Raw genomic sequence first — 23711 nt, 5'->3', positions numbered from 1 at the left:
TTCACGGCAAACTGTTTATTCTGTATTCTCACACTCCAAACCAGAATCCTCAGGCCTGTTGCTCTGATGCCAATGTCAGTGCTTACAGTAGAAAATGTGCAGCCTACATTGTCACCTGTTATGGAATCTATTTTGCACCCTGCTGTGGATGTGCATAGATTTTGTTGCCTTTTCTGCACCTGTTTTGATAGTATTTGTACTCCTGCAACTCTACTTAATTCTCAGTCCAAAATGGGGAGTATCCACGTGGAACCGACAAACACGCTCTAGTATTGGTAATACTTTTCTATGAGATCCTCCATGATAGTGAAATATTGAACCATAGCAAAGTTCAAAGGAATTTTCATACTCAAGGTATTTCAATACAGACTCACATGGCGTAGCAATATCCATTCTCAGAACACTGCGATATATTCATACACTGGTACACACACCCGTTGCTTTGCCTCATTGCAACATGCGTTTCTTCTTGCCTGCTTAGTATCCCCACAAGCAGGATTGATCACAGAGAACAAGACTGAGTCAAAAGATTGGTTCCTGAAAGCATGTTGGAGTCTTGGGATACACTTGGATTGCATTTTGTCAGCTGTGGTACGGTGATCAGTGCTCGTGTGTCCTTATTTGGTGACACCTTTGTGTGCTGCCTAACTTCTACAAACACTCATGTGGCAAGCTCTCCAAACCATTGTGATGCATTTTGTGTACTACGACACAGAGAGCTTAGGTGAAGATGGGGCGGGAGAGTTTCCACTCTCTTCTTAACCAAATACTAATGCAATGCTAACCTGCTGGTGACCACATGCATTATCAGTTTGTCCAATGAGACCTATTGCATTTCTTAGTAAACTCGAATCCAGGAATCCTCACTTCATTGGAGGTGAATGAGGAAACTGGCTAATAAAATGTTCAGAACATTTTCAACTGTTCAATGGGACATGTTCTCTTTCAACCATTAGATATTGACTGAGACAACTCATTCATTTCTACAAAATGAATAATTCAAATTTTAAAGGTAAAATACACTTTTGGTACTTAAATTATTCCAGATGTCACTGGAAAATCGGAACCTTTGCCAGCAAAATCTGAGCCTTTTGCTCATGAACTGCTGCAGTTGACAGCAACACAGTGCCACATTATAGCTTCCTACAAGCAGCTTTACCTGTTGAGCTGCTAGGGTGAAGTCTACGTAGTCCAGCACTCTCACAGAATGAGTACTGTGGAAATCAACATCTCAAGGATGACAGAGACTGTTTTAAAGCATATGTCTGATACATCCCAATGGTGAGCCCTTGGTGGTAGGTGTATGTGAGCTTTACTGGATAATGATCAAGGTTTGTGCAAGGAGAGTAATGAGCAAGGCAACCACATTAGGAACCATGCCTGCATAGCTGTTTGTGTTGAGGACTCTGGCTTTTAATGAGGTGATCCATGACACTTGTCAAGTGTTGAAGCATGCAAACGCAGTCACACTCCTCATGGAAGTGTGCTCGTTTTTATTCTCGCTAGAGTGTGCAAAACCCGCTGTCAAATGTGGAAACATCATTTTTGGGTGGTTCGGTAACCAATAAAAAAAAGTTTGAAAAAGTACGCTGTGGAAAAATATGCGATCAGTGATATTTATCGGCAGGGAACTTTTGCCACATCCAAGGAATTTTGTCAAATTTTAATTGAAATAAATTTTATATCCGGAATAGAACTTCAAACTTTGCGAAGTCAACGGAATGCTGTTTTTTGCAAGAAACAGAAAGCGCACGTTGGATTTATCCCATTCCATTACTAAATACATCTCCTACTACAATGTGATAGCTGAAAATAGTCCTTAACGCCGCTTGTGTGCACGGCACTGCCAATGCTACGAAGGACGGCACTGAGGAGTTTCATCAATGTTCGTGCAAGAGCCCAGTTCTTCGTCAACTTAATGCAAGAAGTGGCAGAAGAAAATGGTGACCCTCCTCTTCCTGTTCTTTTTCATCATTGTTTCAGATAACTGTGAACCTTGCTGCCATTATTGGTAGAAGCATAAAAAAATCTGGTCAGGGGCAGGTCCATGTCCTCCTTGCATCACTTCTTCACGTATAGCCGAGGCTGGCTAGCAATTTGCACGTCTTGAAACTATGGTTTTGCAACTTTTTTTTCAGCTATTACCATTGTAGTAGGGAATGTATTTTGTAATGCAGGGAGTAAATCTGACACACACTTTCTGTTTCTGGTGAAAAAAGTTGCATTGATTTTGCAAATTTAGGCATTCAATTAAAATTCGATGAAACGTGTTGTAGGACGTGACAAGAGTTCCCTGCTGATAAATGTCAGTCTTATACTTTTTCAATTAAATATTGTTAGCTGGTTACTGAGACACCCTGTATAATATGTCACACTGTTATATGAATCCAAATGTCAAAAAGTTCATACTGTTCTGCAAATTTGAAAATTTTCAAAATTGACAAGTCAACAAACAGATAAAAAATAATTTTCTTTTCAAATGCCTAAACTATTCTGAAGGACCATAAACACCCAGTAATATTGCTGGCAGCAGGCAGGGCCACATGATGAGCATGCGCCTTGGGCACTGCACCACCCTAACATCTGTCCTGGTGCTAGTTGATAAAGGGCAAGGGTGGGAGTGCCACCAGCCAGAAGGACATCGTATGAGTGTTGCAACAATTTGCTATCAGTTAGCAGAGGCAAAAAACAAAGGCTAAGTAATAATACAACGCATGTATCCATATGTTTGTAATGTATCATTGCTTGGTCCATGTTCTCGCATTCTTTCACAATGGCAGGGAGTGGCATTTGCGTGGGACAACTGGGCATGGCTAATTGCACGAGTGCACAGCAGGGGTGCGGGTGCCGCACAGGCCTTATATTTCTGCAGCCAGAATGTGAAATTTGCTCACATTTTAAAAGAGTAGTCCGCTTAAGGCTGGCAGATCTCTAAATTTTTACCAATCAGTTTCAATGACATCCAACAAATTGTAAAGGAAAGAAAAGCAGGGGCAGATGGTAAGACGCAACTGAAAAATAACTGCTTTCAATGCATTTGTTAGAAACAAAACCGAGGGTGATTCAGGTCGAAAGGTTTCCTTCTTGTATTATCACATCATGCCTTTGCTAATATTGTCAATGTAGAGAGAAAGCAGGAGGAAAGGTTGTAAAAATTACAGAGATAGTGCAGCATAACACATCTACGTTAGGGTGAGGAAGTGCAATGACTTGACACACATCGCACAACTACTTGAACTTCCAATGTTTTTTTGAAGTCCGGATACTGCTCACTTGCAATAACAATTGACATATCTATGGTCCAAGCTACACTTTCAGCAGCCAATCTGTACTTTTTAAAACATTTTAACCATTTAAAACATTGAAGATAAAATATTTTACACCAGGATCTTCTGAAATACTTACAAATACTACAAAATTATAAACAAAAGTATTGCAGAGACAGCGATATTTCTCTACGTTGAGAGAGTGGGCTTGTTGCACGAAAATAATGAGCACAAAAAGGCAGAGCAGGACTCCACGCTGCACATCAGCAACACCTTGTAACACATCATATTAGAATTAGAGAAAACTGCACTTGGCTGCCACCACCATGATGTGGCAGCTACTTCTGTGAGCACAATGGCGGGAAACATGCTGGACGAGATTTACTCTTCACGTTCATCATCACTGTCTACGTCACCGTCGTTTGGGACATCTGAGGTGAGGTGGATGTTGTTGAGAAGGTCTCGCATAGCATCAAGGAGGGATGTGACGCTTCGGCGCAGGTCACTTGCATCTACAGCACGTGCTGCAGCTCCCTCAGCTCCCCTGGGATGCTCTGCTGCAGGGTCGTTTACTTGGATTCCCACTGCATCTGCTGGCTGCATTTGTGGGGGGAACTTTTTGTTAAATGTGGGTTACAACTGAACAATAGAAAGGGTGGTGGAGAGGTATACCATGTATGCATGCATAACATTCGAACGGTTGCACAACAGGGCGATTTCATTTCAATTCAGTCAGGGCCCTAACCTCTGGGTCTTCAATTTCCGTAGTTATTTTTTATGAGATAGCCACATCTTCAGCATAAACATTGGCATTGGTCCAGCTGTCCGGGACAGTAGGGTTCGCAAGATATAAAATAAAGCTGAAAGATGTAAGATAACGTTCTCTGGCTGCTTGAAGATGCTCACATGTCAAATAAAGACTGTAGAGAGCCGGAACGCCAGATTGTCAGCTACGCATTTTTTCCCCACTTTGAAGCGCTGTATTTCTTCTTCCGTAACTCAGATCACCCCAACCTTTCTGCGACGTAATTACTGGGTCATAGGCTATGACTGCGCGTGATATCTTTTTCCAGCGGCTGCTAACACATTTTCCAAAAAGGCCGCAAAAGCGCTTCCCGTAGGCTTTTGTGCATGTTTTGTAGCCTTACCTGGGCCTACCACTTCTGCAGCAACCCAATGAGATGCACATCAACTGAAAGCTCGTTGTATGCTCTCCCACTGTTCCGGAAAGCCGGACCAATGCCAATGTTCATGCCGAAGATGTGTGTCTATACACTATTTTATTTTTTGTGGCACAGCAACAGTATCGTTTTCCACTGACACAAAAAGGCACTGTTTTCCCTTGTCTGACCAAAATATCCCCAAGAGCAAAGTGCTGTTTAATAGTGCACAGCAAGGCAGAACACACAATCCCAAAGATTCTGGGACATACACCCTATGTTGGCTTTACTGAGCCAGTGTGATCTCAGCTTCCCATAGGCAAAATAAACTTGACACAATCTTGTGACAATAAGTTGCAATACCATAGTTTACTTATAGGGAAACTTTTATTGGTGTAAGGAACTCACCACATTAACTATATCCGCCCCAAAAACTGCACCAATGCATAGATACACCGGTGGATTTCATAAACTTTCATAAACAATGACACTGGTTTGTGTGGGCCTTCAGTCACATTGCAAAACACATCCAACAACCTATAATTTTTACCCGAACTTGATCAAACTTCTGGGAAGTGGATTTATCAAAATCAGCGAGAAAGCAACCAGACTACTTCACAAGTAAATAAATAAAACTTTTTTTTCCCATTTCTAACCAAGAGTGATGTTGGCAGGGTAACTTATAGTTTTCACCTAAGACTGTTCAAGTTTCAATGATTTGTATGTGGGTATGTCTAAGATTAGAATAATAGTGAACAACTGGAATAATTCAATATGGCACAAGTAATGGCATTGGGAACTGCAAAAAATTCCAATTGTGCATATACAAATAAGAGAAAAACAAACCTTAAACAGTATTCTGTTGTTGATATGCACCTGAATTACTATGACTAGTGGCGTTCTATGGTGAACCACAAAAGAGTATACATTGTTCAATATAAGCTACCCACATGAGCAACCGGTCACCAAGAATACTTTTAGCAAGGAAATCGAGAACAATGCATTCTTGCAACATATGCAAATTGAATAGCACAGTAATCATTCTGGCAGTCAATTCACAAGACATGACAGACACCAGAGCTGGTTTGCAGGAACACATACCAAGTTGAAACTGGGCAGTAGAGAACGAAAAAATGCACCGACGACTCCATGATCCCCTGACTGCTGACTCCTGAAAGGTTTATTCACAATTAGATGAAGGTGTAATGAAGATGACAACCTAAGAAAAAAAAGCACATGCATGAAAACAGTGCAACAAAATGTGGAATGTATAAGCGTTTGCCATAAACACACACAAAGAACATGTTGAGTGAATTTTTGGTTCCTCAAATATCAACACTAAGTGAAGATGAATTTCAGCTACTCTCTCACCATAGGAGGGTGGGGGTGGGGGGAGAAAACATACATACTTTGAGTGAGTAATCTCTGTGTAAAAGTTTCATATGTCAATAGGGCATGGCATGGTATGAGGCCCAAACAGATTACAGTGACCCCGATTACTGGGGCACTGTTTTTGCCATGTTAATCTACCTCACTCTGCCCATGAGCAGCTCGCAGGCTAAGGACATATAAAGCACCATGTATTTTGTGATTACCTTTTTATACCGTGCAGTTTGCAGCTGTCAATGAAAATTTTGGGACAGGTGGCCATGGCATCAATGCTTTTTTGTTATTTATGCTTACCTAAGGTACCTCCTTTATCCTACATTTGCATTTATATTTTACCTATTTGGTGGCAAGGCAATGACTACTTTTTACCAAAGGGTCTATGTCTCAACCACTACTGATTTTCTTTCGTCGTTATTAGGAATAGCATATATTTCATTTTTTTATGGCACATATAAAGTCTAGTATAAAATTAGATGCAATTATAATATGCAGATAATGTTGAGTAAAGCTGAATGTAAAAAAAATTATCATGCATATCGTGCACGATATTATGCATACTATAAAACTGAAAAGCTTAAAAAAATCAGAAGCCATTTTTGCCGTCCATGCAGCCTAGTTGTCCTAGCTGACAGACAAATTGTGCATAACTTGAGCTTGAAGAACAATACTGCAGTATTTCGTTATGTGTATCCATGGATGTACAGGGTGTTACCCTATAAAAGTCTACCCGTGCCGCCATGCCGTACTCGCCAATTAATCAATGCAGGTGGCACATTGTGCGGTCTTCATATAAAGCTCATAAGGACGTTTAATCTTGGTAAGTTTCGAAGTGATTGAGTGCCGCAGCACGAAGTTATAACTCAAAACGTGCAATTCCCGTAGTCAAAACAATAAAGATGGCGGCGTTGAGAAAAGCAGTTGACATGCTGCTTCCCAGATTGCGACGTGTCGCATATCCTGCCAGCCAGATGGAACTGCAGTTTTCATTTCGCTTTCGTGTAACTGTCGTATTTTGCTCATAAGTAAGCAACGTGAGGAACGAAAATGCCGACGTACCCAGCAGACGACACCCAAAAGGGATGTCGTCTGCTTACTGAAGGGCAGTGAAATAACATAACGTGGGGACGTCTCTGCCTGGATGGACGGATGGATGGATTGCCAGAGCGACACCTCGCCGTCTGGGGAACTGTGTCACAACTGCGATTCACAACACCGCCATCTTGGCTGTTTTGACTATGGGAACCTCACGTTTTGGGCTATAACTTTGCGTTACGGTGCTCAATCACTTTGATATTTACCATGATGAAATGTCCTTATGAGTTTTATACGTAGGCAGCACATCGTACCACCTGCATTGAGTAATTGGTGAGCACGGCATGCCAGCGCGGGTAGACTTTTATAGGGTAACACCCTGTATATGCTTGTTTCCATGGTGTGCTAATGTACACCAGCCCACTTATAATCATTTCCTAAATTCATCATATATACAGTCGAAATTCGTTAATATGACCACGGCCGTTCCCGCGGATTTTGGTCATAAAGCGAATCCTCATATTAACGAACACCACGTGTTACAAGTTGTACCATACCTTAACATAAGCTTCGAAAAGTAGAAAATTACGCAAGTTGGTAGCAGAATACCAATAATGAGACTGTTTCTCATGTTCGTTATGTTCACATTCCTCACGTTCCAATAATATTTCTTTGCGCTTCTTCTCAGACATGGTCGATGAATGCTGTATGACTGCAGCAGGTCACTATGACCATATGACCAAGGACATAGCGGGCCCGCGTTTTAGCCGTTATAGGCCAGGGAACCACCAGTTCAGTGACAAACGGTCATAGTAACGAGGGTAAAGTAGACGTTTTCGACCCTACTTGTGCGGAAAACACCAGTCGTTGTCATATAAACGAACAAGAATTGCATGCGGAGGCCATTGGGAGGGAACGGTTCCCAAGAAAAAGGGCCATAAAGCGGGGATATCGTATTAATGAGGCTCGACTGTATTACTGTGCAGCTTCAGCTTCACTTTCCCACTTATACCTTGAAGGCCTTGTGTAGGACACAATAGCATCTGCAGGAGGTAGAGGATCAAACCCAAAGATAGGTGCATTTGCTAGGTCCTGAAACAAACAACACATTATGCAACCTATGCAAACCAAATTAGAAAGTACTATTTCCTTTTCATTTTCTGTTCAGTTCCGTATCAAAAGTACTTGCTCTCATACAATTAACATGACGTACATGGCTATGTGGCTACTGCACTAGCTGTGATTATGTGTTAATATAAAATAGAAAAGTTCTGTGAATTTGTCAGAATTAATTTTGTACGGTATATTACAAAATAAAATAGAAGTTGAGGGAGTGTCATGGGATTTTGATGGTACAATTACATAATCAATTCTGTCTTGGTACAATTCTGCATGCCAAGATAGCATATATAAAACAAAATCCACTTCTCTGTCACATATCTGAAGACTAATAATCTCCTGAGCACACAGCATATCACCAAGAAAGAGGACCATACACATCTGTATTTTTGAAGTTGTGTTCCTGCACGGAAGCAAGTTTGTTATGCAGATACCAGACAGACTGAGGCCCTGTGTGCTCATCCTTGGAATTCACTGATGTGAGGCCCCATATGGGATGAAGTAACAAGCACTTCCTGGTGCTTCACAGAGAAAACAAAGGACGTGCAGTATTTAACTGAGAAGTTACTTTAATGTCCCGTTGGGTTTGTTACAACACTCATGCTATGACAGAGAACGTCTCCGTTCGAGACGCTCGAACCGACCGACTCCAAGCTGCCGGCGCAAAGTCCAGTCAGAGTTCAAAGACAGGAAACGGCGATCCTCACGTTTCGTCCGTCTCACATTGCCTTGCTTGGGCTGGCAGCCGAGACCAATACACAACAATCCCTTCTCACCTTAGTGAGGAATGGGGCATCCGTAAAAGAATGTTGGATACCGCTCTCTGCTTGATCGGCGTAGCGGTGGCGGTGCATCTTCAAGTGTATTTGTCGACGCTCCCAGAGAACCCGCATGTGAAGGGGGCAGCGGTAGGAAGTCGTCCACCGAATCTGTTTGACGAGGTCCAACTTCGCTCGTTTGACGGCGGCGTATGTGATTCACGTGTACGCGGTGTTCTAATCCATCGCTGCGTCACACTCTGTAGATACAGCTGCCCTCTGTTGCCGTAATCGTCGTGGAACACCATTTGTCTGCCCCTCTGTAACTTCGTACGATCACCGCGTCACCTCTGCTAAACCTTCGCGCCGCCATAGGCAACTTTAGGTCCTGTTGTCTGTCCTTAGCAGGTCGCAGCAGGTCAAGTCGAACTCGAAGGCGGCGCCCGAACATGATCTCCGCTGGTGTCTTTCCGGTTGTGGCACTCGGGGTGGACCGCAAGGAAAATAGCAGCCTTGACAGTCTACATTCCCAGTCACTCCCTTGCAGTCTTGAAAGACCAGACTTGACGGTCTGTACCATGCGTTCTGCGGAGCCGTTAACATGCTCTCTCGATATGACCTTTTTTCTGGCAAAAGTTGCACGTGACATTGTGGAACCTGCAAGTCTCCCTGTCATGGTTTTCCCCGCAGCTGATGCACTTTCTTTGAGTCATTCCACTTTGCCTGGACTTGTATGTGGCTTCTTGGCAGGTGTTCTTGCCGCCCGCATAAAGATCAAGAAGCAACATTCACTCAGGAAGGACGACCAGCAGTCCACTTCTGAGCTACACAACGTCTTCGACAGCGCATCCAAAACCGAAGAGGTTTACAATATGTTTCATTTGGAAGCGCCAGTCCACTTCTCACGGACTGAACCTTTTCGAGTCGAGGTCAAACTCGACGGCAATCCTGTAACAATGGAAGTCGACTCGGGTTCCAACCCATCAATTATAAACGAAACTCTGTACAAGCGACTGTGGCCACACAGCCCGTCTCTCACGCCAGAGGATGTTGTCCTTCGTACGTGGTCTCATGACCAGCTTCGGGTGCTTGGTCCCCGAAGTGTGCAAGTCCAATACCGCGACAAAACGGCCAAAAGGCCTCTGCTCGTCGTACAAGGTTCAGGACCTTGTCTCCTTGGCAGATCTTGGTTTGACGACTTGGGAATCGGAATGCAAGGCATTAACTCGTTTCCCGCCCGCATAAAGAACGTTTTCGTCAGATGCCCATAGCTCTGAAATGTTACGTGATGCTGCTTCTGCTGCCAATGCAAGGTCCATCGCTGACTTGAGCGTCAGGTGAGGCTCGGCAAATAGCCGTTTCTGTACCGTTTGATCCTGGATGCCACAAACCAGTCGGTCTCTGAGCATATTATCCAGATCCTGGAAGTTGCAAAACTCGCTGAGACACCATATTTCAGCGATGTAGTAAAGGACGCCATTCTCGGCAAGGTACTCAACTGGACAGAGAAGGGATGGCCTGAGTCAGCAGTAAAGGACCAATCATTTCAACCGTTTCAAGTTCGGAGGAACGAGCTGTCACTCATGAAAGGTTGCATCCTGTGGGGGAACAGAGTAGTTATACCACCGACACTGCAGGCAAGCGTTATGAGTACGCTTCACGCAGGGCATGCCGGAATAGTGAGAACGAAGGTTTTAGCAAGGAGTTACGTGTGGTGGCCAGGTATTGACAGCGATATTGAAAACACGGTCAGCAGTTGCCGGTCCTGCCAGATGACGCGCAACATCCCATCCTCGTCGCCACTTTTAATGCCCGGTTGGGTTTGTTACAACACTCATGCTATGACAGAGAACGTCTCCATTCGAGACGCTCGAACCGACTGACTCCAAGCCGCCAGTAAGTGCCGGCGCAAAGTCCAGTCAGAGTTCAAAGACAGGAAACGGCGATCCTCACGTTTCTTCCGTCTCACATTGCCTTGCTTGGGCTGGCAGTCCAGACCAATACACAACAGTTAGGCTGATATTCGGGCCGCTAAGGATTTCAATACAAATATTGTATTTTAGGGCAGTATCCTAGAACATACAATGATGACATCATCACCCAGCTACATCTCTTCAGGCTTTTGCTTAAGCTTGTCAGCATTAATGTGGTGCTTGTTGCTTCCTAGGAAGTCGCCAATAGTACATTTCGATGAATGGCCGGATCTGGCAAACACTGGCAAGAAGAATACCACCATAATCATGTGTACCTAAGAATAAATGTGTATTCCAATTCACAATCTTGCAGCTCTTTATTGTTTAAATGTGGGATGGCAGTACATGGCACTCATTGCTACAAGCAGAGCTGGCATGCATGCAGCCAACTTATCATTTTTGTGGTACTTGGTGGCACACAAAAAGCGTCCACTTCACGACTGCATAGCTACCACTGCCCAACCCCTAAAGCTGCAACTAAATCCAACCTTTTTTTATAGTAATGGTTTCAGGCAATTTCAGCTGCTGAATGCAGAAGTAGAACAACTACTACACATATCAATATTACTTATTCCGCTTTTCACAATTTTCAGTGTGAAGAAAATAAGCCTCTGTGCTCGTGACCTCTTTCCAGTCGAGACAGTGCCAGTTACATAGTGATATTGAACAATATTTCTCGATTTTATCAATATGCCTATGAATATCAAGCAAGGTGAAGAATGATTTTTTTGTAATAAAAGGGCACTTTACCCCCTTAGCTCAAATGACTGTGCAGTCACTAGTGGCATTTAATTGCAATTTAACCGTATATATAACATACACAATGTCTCTTGACAAAACAGTGAAGTTTTGTAGAAATTCCATAAAAACAACCCACATCCCCACATTCAGTTCCTGTTCCCGGTTTCACCATACCACCACCATACAGTTTCACCATTGGAACTATACCCTGGTATGGTCCCAAAGGGACAGCAGTATTGTACAAACAAAAGTGGTAAATAGTAAAAATATGTGACAGGGAAGAGCCATTTTTCATAAATTATCTTGGCATGCAATAGACTGGCACTATTAGATAATTAGGCAGCAGACTGTGTCACATACCCTTTAGCCAGTGCGGTAGGTAGAGTTTCACAATGCCAAAAATAAAAAGGTGTTGCAAATACCTGTGGTATAGTGACATTTGCTTCCTTGATATTAGAAAGAAGAATATGACGGGCAATATTTCTTGGTAGACCTTGATACAGCTTCTTCCTCCTAAGTACAAAACAACAGAGTCAACAAGTGGGCTTGTGGTATGTGTGGAGTGAAAACTTGGTGTGAATATGTTTATTCATAACTTTGAAGTAGTACCCACTTCTCTTGATAGCTTTTAACTGCAGAGTCATTGTTGCTGATCCTTTTGATGGTCTCCTTTACGTTACGTTCCAACCAGCTGATCACTTCTGGTTCTTTCCAAAGAACATAGTTGCGGCCCACGTACAGTGATACTAATTGCTTCAGTGCAGTAGGTTGCCTGTTGGTAAAACCAGATAAGAAATGTGTAGGTCAGTGTATCAATTTGTGTATTCAGGCTCATTAACAGATATTAATCTCATTCACTTAATGACGAAGCAGACTTACTCAGACTGTGCCACAGCTCCAAAGTAGGTATGCTTAATAACTTCAGAATCTGCTTGAATACCACACTTATCCAATAGGGGCATCAGAGCACCAGGAAACATGAGGAGAGCCTCTTGAAGCTATTAGTAGCAGGTACAGAAAGTGCATCACAACTGAGCCAGGCAACTATTATAATACTCATTACTCATAATAAACAGTACGAGTAATGAAACGACATCACATATAATAGGAAGGTTCAGAAAATCGTAAGCGCCCTCGACTCCGCTGTCAGACAATCAAAGCACACCCCGCTGAGTCGCAGGCTGATACGTTTTACTGGCCAACGGTTCCCTAAGCATGAAACAGAGTCCTTTTCCAAATCCGTCTTGTGAAACTGTGAAGTATGGTGACACGACAATGCTCGCTTAATGGTGGATGATGATTAATTCCTCATTTCTGAACTACTAGATAGACAAAAGAGATAAAGGGATGACACAGCAGTTAAACAAAACAGTTAAGCAGACGGAATGTCATAATGACCCATTCAATTCCTTTAATCGCTCATAGGTCCTGCCACGTTGGCATAGCTGGAATCGTACCATAAGGAGGCGTCCATTTCACTAAAACTCCTCGAAGGGCATTCTGTATACCATTCGTAAGAGGTATAGAGAGTCGGAGTCCGGGAACACTTATGATTCTCTAAACCTCTATATTATCCTGGCAGGTTCTACGACAAGTAAATGTGGAAGCGAATTTAATGCTAACGAAAAGTAAAAAGTATACTACAAGTAGTATACAGGGTGTTTTTTAAATTTGTTACAGAATTTTTTTTTTAAAAAACCTAGCAGAGCAAAATAGATGACATTTTTGCAGTTGAGTTATACAGCCAGGCGAACATTCTCTGGAAGAAAGTATGTAACTACAAGATCATTAATTACATAAAATTAATAAATTAGGAGATTCTGCGTACAAGCAAGTTAACAGAACAGGAGGTATTTCTCGTTGAAAGCTCTTCCATGTTTAAAAAAACCTCAAACGCACACGTGTGTTGAAATATCCATCGCTGAATTTCCCTATGCAAATGAGTCAAGAACAAGAACTACGCACTTTTCGAGCTCAGAAATGAAGCGACCTTTGCGTTATCTGGATCGAAGAGCGGTCTATCTGGTCAACAGATTAGCTCCTCTGCCAATCAGCTCCATCGCTCCAAAGCACGTGGCCCTCTCACGTGGATTGCCTGTTGCTCTTTCTGCACTCGAAAAGTGTGTAGTTCATGTTTCGGCTCATTTGCATAGAGAAATTCGGGGATGGATATTTAAACACACGTGCATGTTTAAAGGTTTTTTAAACATAGACTGGCTTTCAACGAGGAATATCTCCCATTCTGTTCACTCCCTTTTGTGCAAAATCTGCTAATTAAAGAGTTAATTAATTTTAGGTAATTAGTGATCTTGTAGTTACATACTTCCTTCCACAGAATGTTCGCCTAGCCATATAACTCAACTGCAAAAACGGCATCTATTTTGCTCTGCTAGATTTTTAATAAAAATTCTGTAATGAATTAAAAAAAAAAAAAAACACCCTGTATACTATGAATGGCTGTATGAGATACTTTATTATCCTGCTTGGCAACAAAATAGAATAGTACAGTCAACCCGCGTTTATCCGGACGGCTCCGTTTCCTGTGAAAATGTCCGGATAGCGGGGGAACCGGATAAGTGAAACACGAAAATCCACAGTGATCCTAAAAGGACATCTTTATTGACCATTACACAGAAAACTATCCATTGTCATCTGTTTCATTCTAATACACGCATTCAGTTGTTGCAAACCTTTGCTAATGGCATTAACTTGCGAAATATTGTTCTGTTGCTCGAAGAATACTAGCACTGTTCTCAGTGCCGCCCGCGCATATTCTGCCGTCACAGCTGGTACATCCCCGCTTTCATCATCAGATTCTTCTTGAACACTATCCAAAGAGATGACACTGACGATGTCGTCATCTGTGATTGCAGCATAGGGGTCCTCATTGCGGACCTTCTCAGTCTGAAATGACCAGACTGCTCAGTGGATTACTTTTGTGTAACGTGCAAAGTCGGAAAGGGAGAAAATTCTTCCTAGCAACACCCTCTTTGTGTCAGTTAAAAGGAGGCCACAACCAGGGTCCTCGACCTCGCTTGACTAGGTGTGGGCCAAGTGTCGTTCCTGGAGAATGACAGGATAACTGAAGCCGATTGTTGGGTATTAGTCACTTCTCTTCCCTGGAATTCTCGTCCGAGTCCGGAAGCTGAAGTCTGGATAAACGATGGCGAAATACATGGGAGAAATCCGTCCCCATGCTTTTTTGTGTCCGGATAGATAAATGAAGTCCGGAAAAACGCGGGTCGACTGTAGTATAGTACCACTTCCAGAATACCAGACTTGAACTCACTAGTGTAGAGAATTGTGGCTTGCTGGAGAATTTTAGCTGTAGTACCAAGGAAACTCTAACAGTACCAATTCTAAGGTCTCTACATTTTTACCACAATACAGAAGAAAATGTTACTGGCAAAATAGGCAGATATTCACATACAAGCCTGTCAGCTTCAGCCATTGTGGTAACAGTAGAGCTTCCAGCCTGCGTCATGTGGAACATGGCCAGTGGCACAGAGAAGGCAAAGTTCGGCAGATGAGACAGGTTGCGAGCAGCGTCCCATTCCTGGTACATGCGCACCAGGTATTCATACTGCTCTGCTCGCACAGCGTAGTAGTCCAACATGAGCGTCACGCATAAAGGATCCCCTTCAGGGTCCAGGCTAAAGAGTCCAAGCAATTGAACATGTTTCACAACATACAATCAACTAGCAGCTGTTATTACAGAGGCACTCTTGCATTTTATGACTTACAGAACATTCTAGTGTTCAATGTAGATGAAGGAACATTTTGAATTTCATGAACATCCCTGGGATTACGCTTAATACCTTAATGATTCTTTGCCCTAACTTTGGATCGTTTGCAAACTGACGCAGTATGTGCACTACCATCATGCTGATGCAGAACGTGGTTGGTAGAAGGCACAACATGTCAAGTTTTGCTTGAGAAATAAATTAATGTAGTGCTTTGAGAGCTTTGAGCTAATGAGTGCTTTGAGTGCCACAAAAAGGGTTATCTCAGGTGAGGGCATAAGCATTATTTCCTGAGCACTTCAGGTTGTACAGTGACAAGGAAACAGGCCTCTCTGTCGCAGAGGAAGACAATTATACTTTAAATAAAAAGTAATCAAAAACCCAATAATTCTATTTCAAAATTCAATACCAAGTTTCTGAAACTGGGTGTGAAGAAATCTTTCAGGCCAAACACATCTGTCATTTTGTGCACTGAAGATAGACAACTAATTCATACAGACTTATAAGCCATGACAGTTGGAAATGCGTTCTCTTCTAGATACTGCAATTATTTAAATAGTACTTACAAGTGTCAGCCTTGGTAATGACTAATGAGCAAAATTATTATATGCAAGTTACTCTACATTCATGCATTGTTATTCTGGAAAGGACAATATTCCCTGAAAAATTGAGACCGTAATTATGAATAAGTGGCTTTTGCAGTATTACCCTAAAAGGAGTTTGCAGAATTCTAGTGCTGTTCTTGAGCATCCCCTTTGGCCAACAAAGCTCAAGTGCTTGAATAAAGCCAAGAACAAAGACCTGGAAAATAAACATTATCAACTACAAAGAATGAAACGGGATGACAGTGAAGGGGGTGAAGCAGCCAGAAAAAATGTTAAGTTAGTACCTGTTTTCATTCCTCCGGTAGTCCAGGCGGCAATTACCTTGTGTCACATTGAATAATGCATGAAAACAACTCTCGAGACAATACAGTGCACGTTCTGAAAGACAAAGCAAACAATTGACATAAGAAAATGGAACGCGTTCCAATGACACTTAATAGGTACTGCGATTATGAGCACAAAGCTAAATAAGCTTACTACCTGGTGTTACACATGCATGCTGTGTCACTGCGAAAATGCTAATAAGGTTTCATATTCTGGGGAAGATCCGTTGTTGGACAATCCACTTTGAGTACATCTTACACTACAATACTCAAGATGATGCACATCATATTGGTTTATATTTACTTGAAACATGATAGACAAACACAATAGAAGCAGACACAGACTGACAAGGGAGGGCACGGACATCATTCTGCTCCTTTGGATACCACACAAAATGGCCAACTGGCTAACTTTTAATTTACTATCTTTATTTACATACCCATGTGCTGAAATTTTGCAGTGTTCATATTTAATTTGCATTCTATTTTATGTGATATGGCAAATTGTTTACAATATCTAGTATACTTTGGGTTTGAAAGTGGTTGAAGTGTTTGATGCAAAGGTACTTGCCTAAAAACATTATAGTCTCTGACTTTGCTTTGTACTAAAAATTCCCTATTTGTTCAAGCCTGCAAAAGAGTATTCAACATACACGTACCAATTAATTCAGCTGCCATCTGAAAATCCTCTCCCATTTTGCAAATATCGCTGAACTGGATCAATGCATCCACATGGTAAGGATGCAAGTTCAGCAAAGCCTGTGAAAGTTAAAAGAAATGGGAACATTGTTGACAAGCTGGTGCATTCTGTAGTTGAGCAAATCATGATGCCCCTTTTCAGTATAACAGAACATAGTGCAGGGACCTGGTGTGTCCCCCTCCACATGCAACATATTCCATCAAATGTGTCACAAAATTTTATGAAGATATCGACGTGCCTGAAAATGATACAGTTAATGTACGTATTTGTCTTAACTAGAAAATCGTAATTCGCCTCTCCCTGTTTCCTTCTCGCTGTTGTTTAGGATAACTGTGGTGTTGTAACCTTGCTGCCATCATCGTTGCATGTCTCGAAACGATAGTTTTTGCTTTTCCCCCAGCTATTACCATTCTATTGTCGAACCTCAATATAACGAAACTCACGGTAAACACGATTTCTTTCGTTGTACTGAATATTACATCGTATCAATCCTAACAAAATATGGCAGCCAGTTGCTGTAGGGACTACAAATTATTTCGTTGTATAGCATTTCGTTATTTCGAGGTTTCACTGTAGCAGGGAATGTACTTTGTAATGGAATGCAGTAATTCTGACATGCACTTGCTGTTTCCATCAAATAAACGATATGCTGTCTCTGCAAATTTCGAAGTTCAATTCAAGAAATTAAATTCCTTTCAATTGAAATTTGATAAAATTACTCGTAGCTCATGGCAAAAGTTCCTTACAGATAAATGTTGTTGATCACATACTTTCTGTAGCAAGCTTTTCTTATCAAAATTTTTTGATATAGTTACTGAAATATCCACATATCAGCTGCTGGTATCCTTGAAATAAAAAAATAAAAATCGAGATAAAAACCACACTTACCACTATTGTGTCTGGGTTGAAAGTTTCCACTGCATCCAGGAATTGGAACTGTACGGCTTGATATGTTTTGCTGTGTTCAAATGTGAAGAAGTAGGTATCCCCTTTTGTTTCTAACAAGTTCATGCTTATACCTGTAAACATTTTGTGTGTCAGACTGTACTGGAGCCGAGACTACACAGGGTAGCATACAATTACACATGACATATGCTGTATACAGGGTGTCCCAGAAAACGTGTCATTGAATTATAATAAAACAACTACACCACCTAGAATCATGTGGTCAACGGCATTTGTTCTTACTACGTTTTTGCCACCTTCGGATGTGAATGTCGTGTAATGTAAGCTTAATTATGTAAATTTTTGTGAACTGAGTCGGAAATTTGCCAAGTATAGCCACTTTTTTACCACACCAATGTGAAGAGCGTGTCTAATTTACTCATTAATGATAATTGACTAGGATATTCAGGAGCTATCCCACCGGAAAAAATAGCTGAAAATCATGTTCTACGGAGCTCCCAGAGGATAGCGCACGACAAATTTTTCAGCACAATCGTTGTAAGTCCGACGAAAGGAGGTTGGAAACCCAGCGCACACCGGCATTGCAGAAAGAGATAACACAGGCATGGCTTATCGCGTCCAGCTTTCGCTGGGATCATGCTTTCCCTCTCCGAATTTCAGGAACTGTCACTTTTTCTACTATCACTCTGTGGGCTTGGTTTGGAAACTCTTTTCGTCGGACTGACAGTGATTGCGCTCAAAAAGTTGTGGCGCGTTATAGTCCGGTGCTCCGAAAACCATGATGTTCGGCTATTTTTTCCCGATGGGATAGCTCGTGAATATCACTGTCAATTATGATGAATTTGAGTGAATTCGGCGCGCTCTTCATATTGGTGGGGTAAAAAAGTGACCTTTACTTGGCCAATTTCCAAGTTCAGTTCGCAAATATCTACATAAATAAACTTACAATACATGACATTCACATCGGGAGGTGGCAAAAACCTAGAAGAACAAATGCCGTTAACCGCATGATTCTAGGTGGCGTAGTTATTTATTATAACTCAATGACACGTTTTCTGGGACATCCTGTATGCTTTATGCACATATAAGACAACTTTCTTACTGAGCTTTAGTCTCATGATTGGATAACAATAGGACATGTAACTGTAATGTGTACTCTTTACTGTACCCTTCTTGCTTGTGATCATGCCTGGTTTTCAAAACATACATAGTAAAAAAAAGAAAAAGAAGTTTCTTGCAGTATAATCAGTGTCTCAGTATGAATGCAGTTCTCACCAGGCTTGCCTATATGCGACCAGTTCTTTCCAGGAACCAGAAGAGTTGACCTCCCATGGGCCCGGCTTCTGCCACGTTTTTTTCTATTGGAACATAGAAGACACCTTAACGCTGACACTACTGTGTACTTACAAACCTCATTCAGCAGCAAAGAGAATGTCAAAACTTTGTGTGGTGGTGCTTCATCATGTCAGAAACTGGAAAACTATGTCACAAAAGTTTTTTGTTTCCCCACGCAGCTGAATAACAGAGTTACGCTAATGTGAAAAAAATTATGTAAAAAATAATGTTAAAATTTAATGAATATTAAAAATTAAAAATCCATTACGTGATGCGCCACTGTTTTTATTCGATTGAACCCCCCACTTTCCTGAAACCTTCAAATAGAAAGCCCTGCATAACTTTCATGATTACATTTCACATGGCTATGCCCTTTGCATTGTGACATCTCAAGTCATATGTTCACTGCTTCTCGGTCTAAAAGCTTCAATTCTGCAACTCTTGACAAGATAACTGAAGAGTATTAGGAGCTTCAATTTTAGTAGATAGATTTCTGGAAATGTGTTGCACCATGTGACTATCAGATTTGAGGAGAATGGAGGAAAATAGCTTGGCCATGTTTACTACAAACGTTTCAGGCAGTCCAGATATCGCAGGATAACTGCGGTATATGCAGGACAGTAAATTCACTACATGTGGTATAGACACATAATGAATTCACTAGCCATGTGGCCATGCCCAGGAAAAAGTTCACCGCATGCAGTGCTTCACTAAATACAATATCACAATAATTGGTCTCTAAAGTATTTCAATTACTTCATATATGTGCAAATATAATACTTTCCTAATACTACTTTGAATAATAATACTTTCCAAATTCACTCAATATTTACCAGAAACATGTTTTTAAGCAATCAGTAAGTGCAAGGTAATAGTGGTTTCAAGATCTGTGTGGTTAATCAACTCGGTGATTTTATTAGAGAATTGCTAAAACTATTTGCAGAGGCTCAGAAAATCTTCTTAGAGCTTCTTTCATGTGCCACCACTGTATGTTGATGAGCATTACTGTAAAATATTTGCAAAATGTGTTTGTGTTTACAGACGACTACTCACATCTGTTCTGCTTGAACAACCTTTGAGCCAAAGATGCGTTTCATTTCATTTTCTGCATTTAAATTTCGTGGATCCACATTGAGGAGGCTCTTCTGGGCATGTGACAACGATCCTGCTGTCAAAGCAAAAGAGGAAGCAGCAGGCAGGCATTCAGGTTCTCCCAGGATCTTGTTTACCTCTTGTACAGAAGCAGTCACTTCATCTTCCTGCACCATGTGTAGTGCATAATATTTTGAACTGCACACACACAGGAAGACCAAAACTAACAGCTACCATGTAGATATTCTAATGTTTTCTTTGTATCGGGGTCCACCAAGGCTTTGTTATGTGCTTAAGAGAGAGGAATGCGCCTGAGAGACATTGCATGTGACGAAAAATAGAGGGATATTTCACCTCAACATGTACATGGGAAAAATAATAGATTTTCCCTGTAGGTTTGTCCTGTCAGTAAACCTACAAAATGGAAGAGTCTTACTTCACAGACTCAGGGACGTGTTGCAAAAATACCTTTTAGACAAGAATTTAAACTTAACAGCACATTTTTCATGTATCCAGTTCAATGAATTGCAATGAAAATTAGCATATTTTTGCTAACAATAGTTTGCTGGTTTGCTTAACTTCCCATGAGAAGGAATCATCAATGAGAGGTGCACATGTAGCTTCATTTCTTTGGGTATGACAAGTAGTATCACCCTTTTTTACCACTTTTGCCTCTGTCTAACAAAAAGTGTGCCTGATATGTTCGAGACTATCCAGAATAGCCATTTGATCCATTCAAGTGGGGAGCACAGAATATATAAAATCTGATCCACTGCATGCAGCAAGGGAAAGTATTAATGTAACGGTTGCTTACACCGGGGTCCAGGCAGTCCTGGCTATGCTGGCTCTGTAGCTGCTTCTTCTTTTTCTTTTTCTTCTTCCTCCTCTTGAGACTGTCAGTGCTATGCGTGGAATCCTGTTTCTCCAGTTTTCCACGAGTACCATCTCCAGTCGCTTCTATGGCCCCAGCTGCCTGTCCCTCAGGTTTGTCTGCTGCAGCAGTAACGCCACAGGAATAACAAGGTTCATTTTCTCTATCGTCATCCTCCTTGGCCTCAGTGTCCGACAGAGAATGATCCAACATCACAGTCAACTGCAAAGGATCACCGGCATCAGATCGCACAATTTTTATGGAACCATTGTTTAGTGGGCATTATTTCACCTTCCTTAGTGTCTAGCAATTAATAAATTAGATTCTTTACTCAAATACAGCACTATTCCATTTTACTATTTTCAGGTAAGAGTCCTGGATGCCCTCTGATTGCCCTAAGAACACCTTTCAGAGAAGGTTCACAGCGTCCTTAAAAGGAAGAACAAAGCAACTAATTATCATAAATGCAGAAGCAAGGCAATAACACACAAAGGAAGTGCTTTCTAATATTTACCCACTGAACATACACAGAGCCAAATTGTACGCTCCCCCCTGATGTACGTGTGAACTTGATGAATTATCTCAGCTTCAAAAATATATATCACACAGCCAATGTCTCACAACCTAGGTAGACACATTAACACTAGGCTGAAAGAACATGGCAATGCACTGAAGAACAACAATATGCACCCTTGAAAACTCATGTTCTGTGTAGTAGGTGTGAAGTACTTTTTCGTGTAACCTTTGGCCTTGATAGCCATTGTGATGGAAGAGTGAGGGAGGTCACTGAAGCTGTTCACACGAGAATGGTCCCACCTGTGTGAGCACAAGATTCCTAGGTTCTGATAATAGTGATAGAATATTTTTTAAGCTGAGATAATATAATAGGTCAAGTTCGCATGTTGGTCAGGAGGTAAGGTTTGGGTGAGAAGGATACAGCTATGTTCAGTGAAAATATGTATGTTTTTCTTTGATTAGTACTAGTTAGTTGCTATGAGGCGCTTGTCTTGTGCTGTACTGTGCTCTTGTCGCGTTTCTGCATGTGCGCCATGTCCTAATCAAGTTCCAACCACTTTAGGCCAACTTTGCTCTCTTATGGAATGCAGCACTCTTTAACAGACCTATATGAGCTCAACCATATCAAGATTAAACGAAGAGATGGGCCAATTTCATAGTCAGGTCCGTTCACAGGAATTCACAAGTTGAAAGGCAGGTGATAGACTCCTGGCAACCCAAGAAGTACACTCACACAAGAAGTGACGTTAATCGTTATTTGTCGTCGCGCGTCACTAAGTATGTTCAATTATCAATGAACAAGCACACAGCTGTCCAGTGACAAGACTGCGCTCCTTTATGTACATCATCAGGGAGACGCTAAAAACTCCTGGGCAGTGCAAGATGTTTTAAGTCTGATTCTGATTACGTGTTAGCGCCGCGAAGCAACTGCGGCAATGAGCGGCAAACAGACGTGGACAGATGGAGAGAGGACAGCAGGAAGGAGTGGGGGGGACAGTGGGGTTAGTATGCATGCTGGGCAGACTTCAGGGGGAACTGTGCTGACATTCATCTGGAAAGTCTTGGGAAAACCCAGGGAAAACCTCCGACAGCACAGCCAATGGTAGGATTTGAACCCACCACCTCCCAGTCTTCAGCACGACCTTGGCTACCACCACCGAGCGGATGCCTTAGCCCACTCAGCCATGCCGCTGGTAGTGTTTTAAGTTGAAAGACTGTTTTGCCACTGTTTTTCTGCAGCTGCAGGTTATGGATGCTGTGGCTAAAATCGTCACCATCAACAAAATAAAAAAAAAACTGGGCCTACATTCCAGACAACCTTTGCGGGCTCATAGGTAATATACAGGAATGGAACAGTGTGACTGACACCTCAGTGCCACACAAATTAAGCACAGCCTTAATGAAGTAGTGGATCGTATGGTTTGACCTGCGTGCGAGAAATGCGAACAATAAACGTTTGAGCGCAGCTCCAACACCACATAGGACTCTTACGGACCTAGTAAAACGAACAGAATCAACCCTTGATCTAAATCTTTGGTCGTCGCTACAACACTACAAAAAGCGTTTACATGTGCTTTCTTTCTTTTTCTTTTTTGTAGGCATCTTTCTGTCGTGTGTAGTCGCGCGCGATTTATATACATTGAAACAAAACAGAAAGACGTACTTTTAATGGGAGACTGCTTGAGTCGCGGTGTACAAAAGAAGCCTCCCACATACCCTTTGGGACATTAATGGGGCTTGAATGGAAATGTGCCCACCGTGCAAACAACACCGTGATTGTATTCACATACATTTGCGATGGAGTAGACATTTCTTACCAATTCAAATCGATTTGCAGCCAGCTGTTTGTTTTTACGTGCCTCAGCGGAGGGAATAGCTGGCGCCTCATCTTCCGTCTCTGACTGCCCATCTAATTTCTCCAGATCATTAGACCCTTGAAGCCTCTTAAGAACCCTGTTCGACATCTTCACCAGATAACATTAGGCTAAAATGTACATTCAGTAGCGTTTGGCTACGAGCACAGCAATAACTTCCACATCTCGCATTGGCATATCAACGAAACCAAACTGAGAAGCTCTGTCGGCGCCACGGCGCTGTTAGCGCAAAATCAGCCAACATCAGCCATGCCTTCGCATTACCAAAGCGACTCCTTTGGCTTGTTATTTTATCAGCATGCTTGATG

General features: G+C 41.9%; 1 protein-coding gene across 1 annotated transcript; it reads right to left on the bottom strand.

Annotated features, from left to right (window-relative positions):
• Window positions 1-23634, bottom strand: LOC135377791 (ribosome quality control complex subunit TCF25-like). Its single transcript, XM_064610464.1, has 15 exons — window positions 23347-23634; window positions 20957-21235; window positions 20104-20309; window positions 18991-19073; window positions 17698-17828; window positions 16769-16868; window positions 16071-16164; window positions 15890-15982; window positions 14869-15091; window positions 12318-12436; window positions 12052-12210; window positions 11861-11951; window positions 7860-7939; window positions 5528-5597; window positions 1-3863 (listed from the first exon to the last, which is right to left on the bottom strand). Exons 1-15 carry the CDS (start codon window positions 23491-23493, stop codon window positions 3648-3650), a joined length of 2091 nt encoding a protein of 696 aa, XP_064466534.1. The 5' UTR covers window positions 23494-23634; the 3' UTR covers window positions 1-3647.
• Between the last annotated feature and the right edge of the window lie 77 nt (window positions 23635-23711).

The sequence above is a fragment of the Ornithodoros turicata genome, chromosome 1, assembly GCF_037126465.1.
Source record: "Ornithodoros turicata isolate Travis chromosome 1, ASM3712646v1, whole genome shotgun sequence".
Lineage (NCBI taxonomy): Eukaryota > Metazoa > Arthropoda > Arachnida > Ixodida > Argasidae > Ornithodoros > Ornithodoros turicata.
The sequence above is the reverse complement of the archived record's forward strand: the minus strand, read 5'-3'. Positions and strand labels throughout refer to the sequence as shown.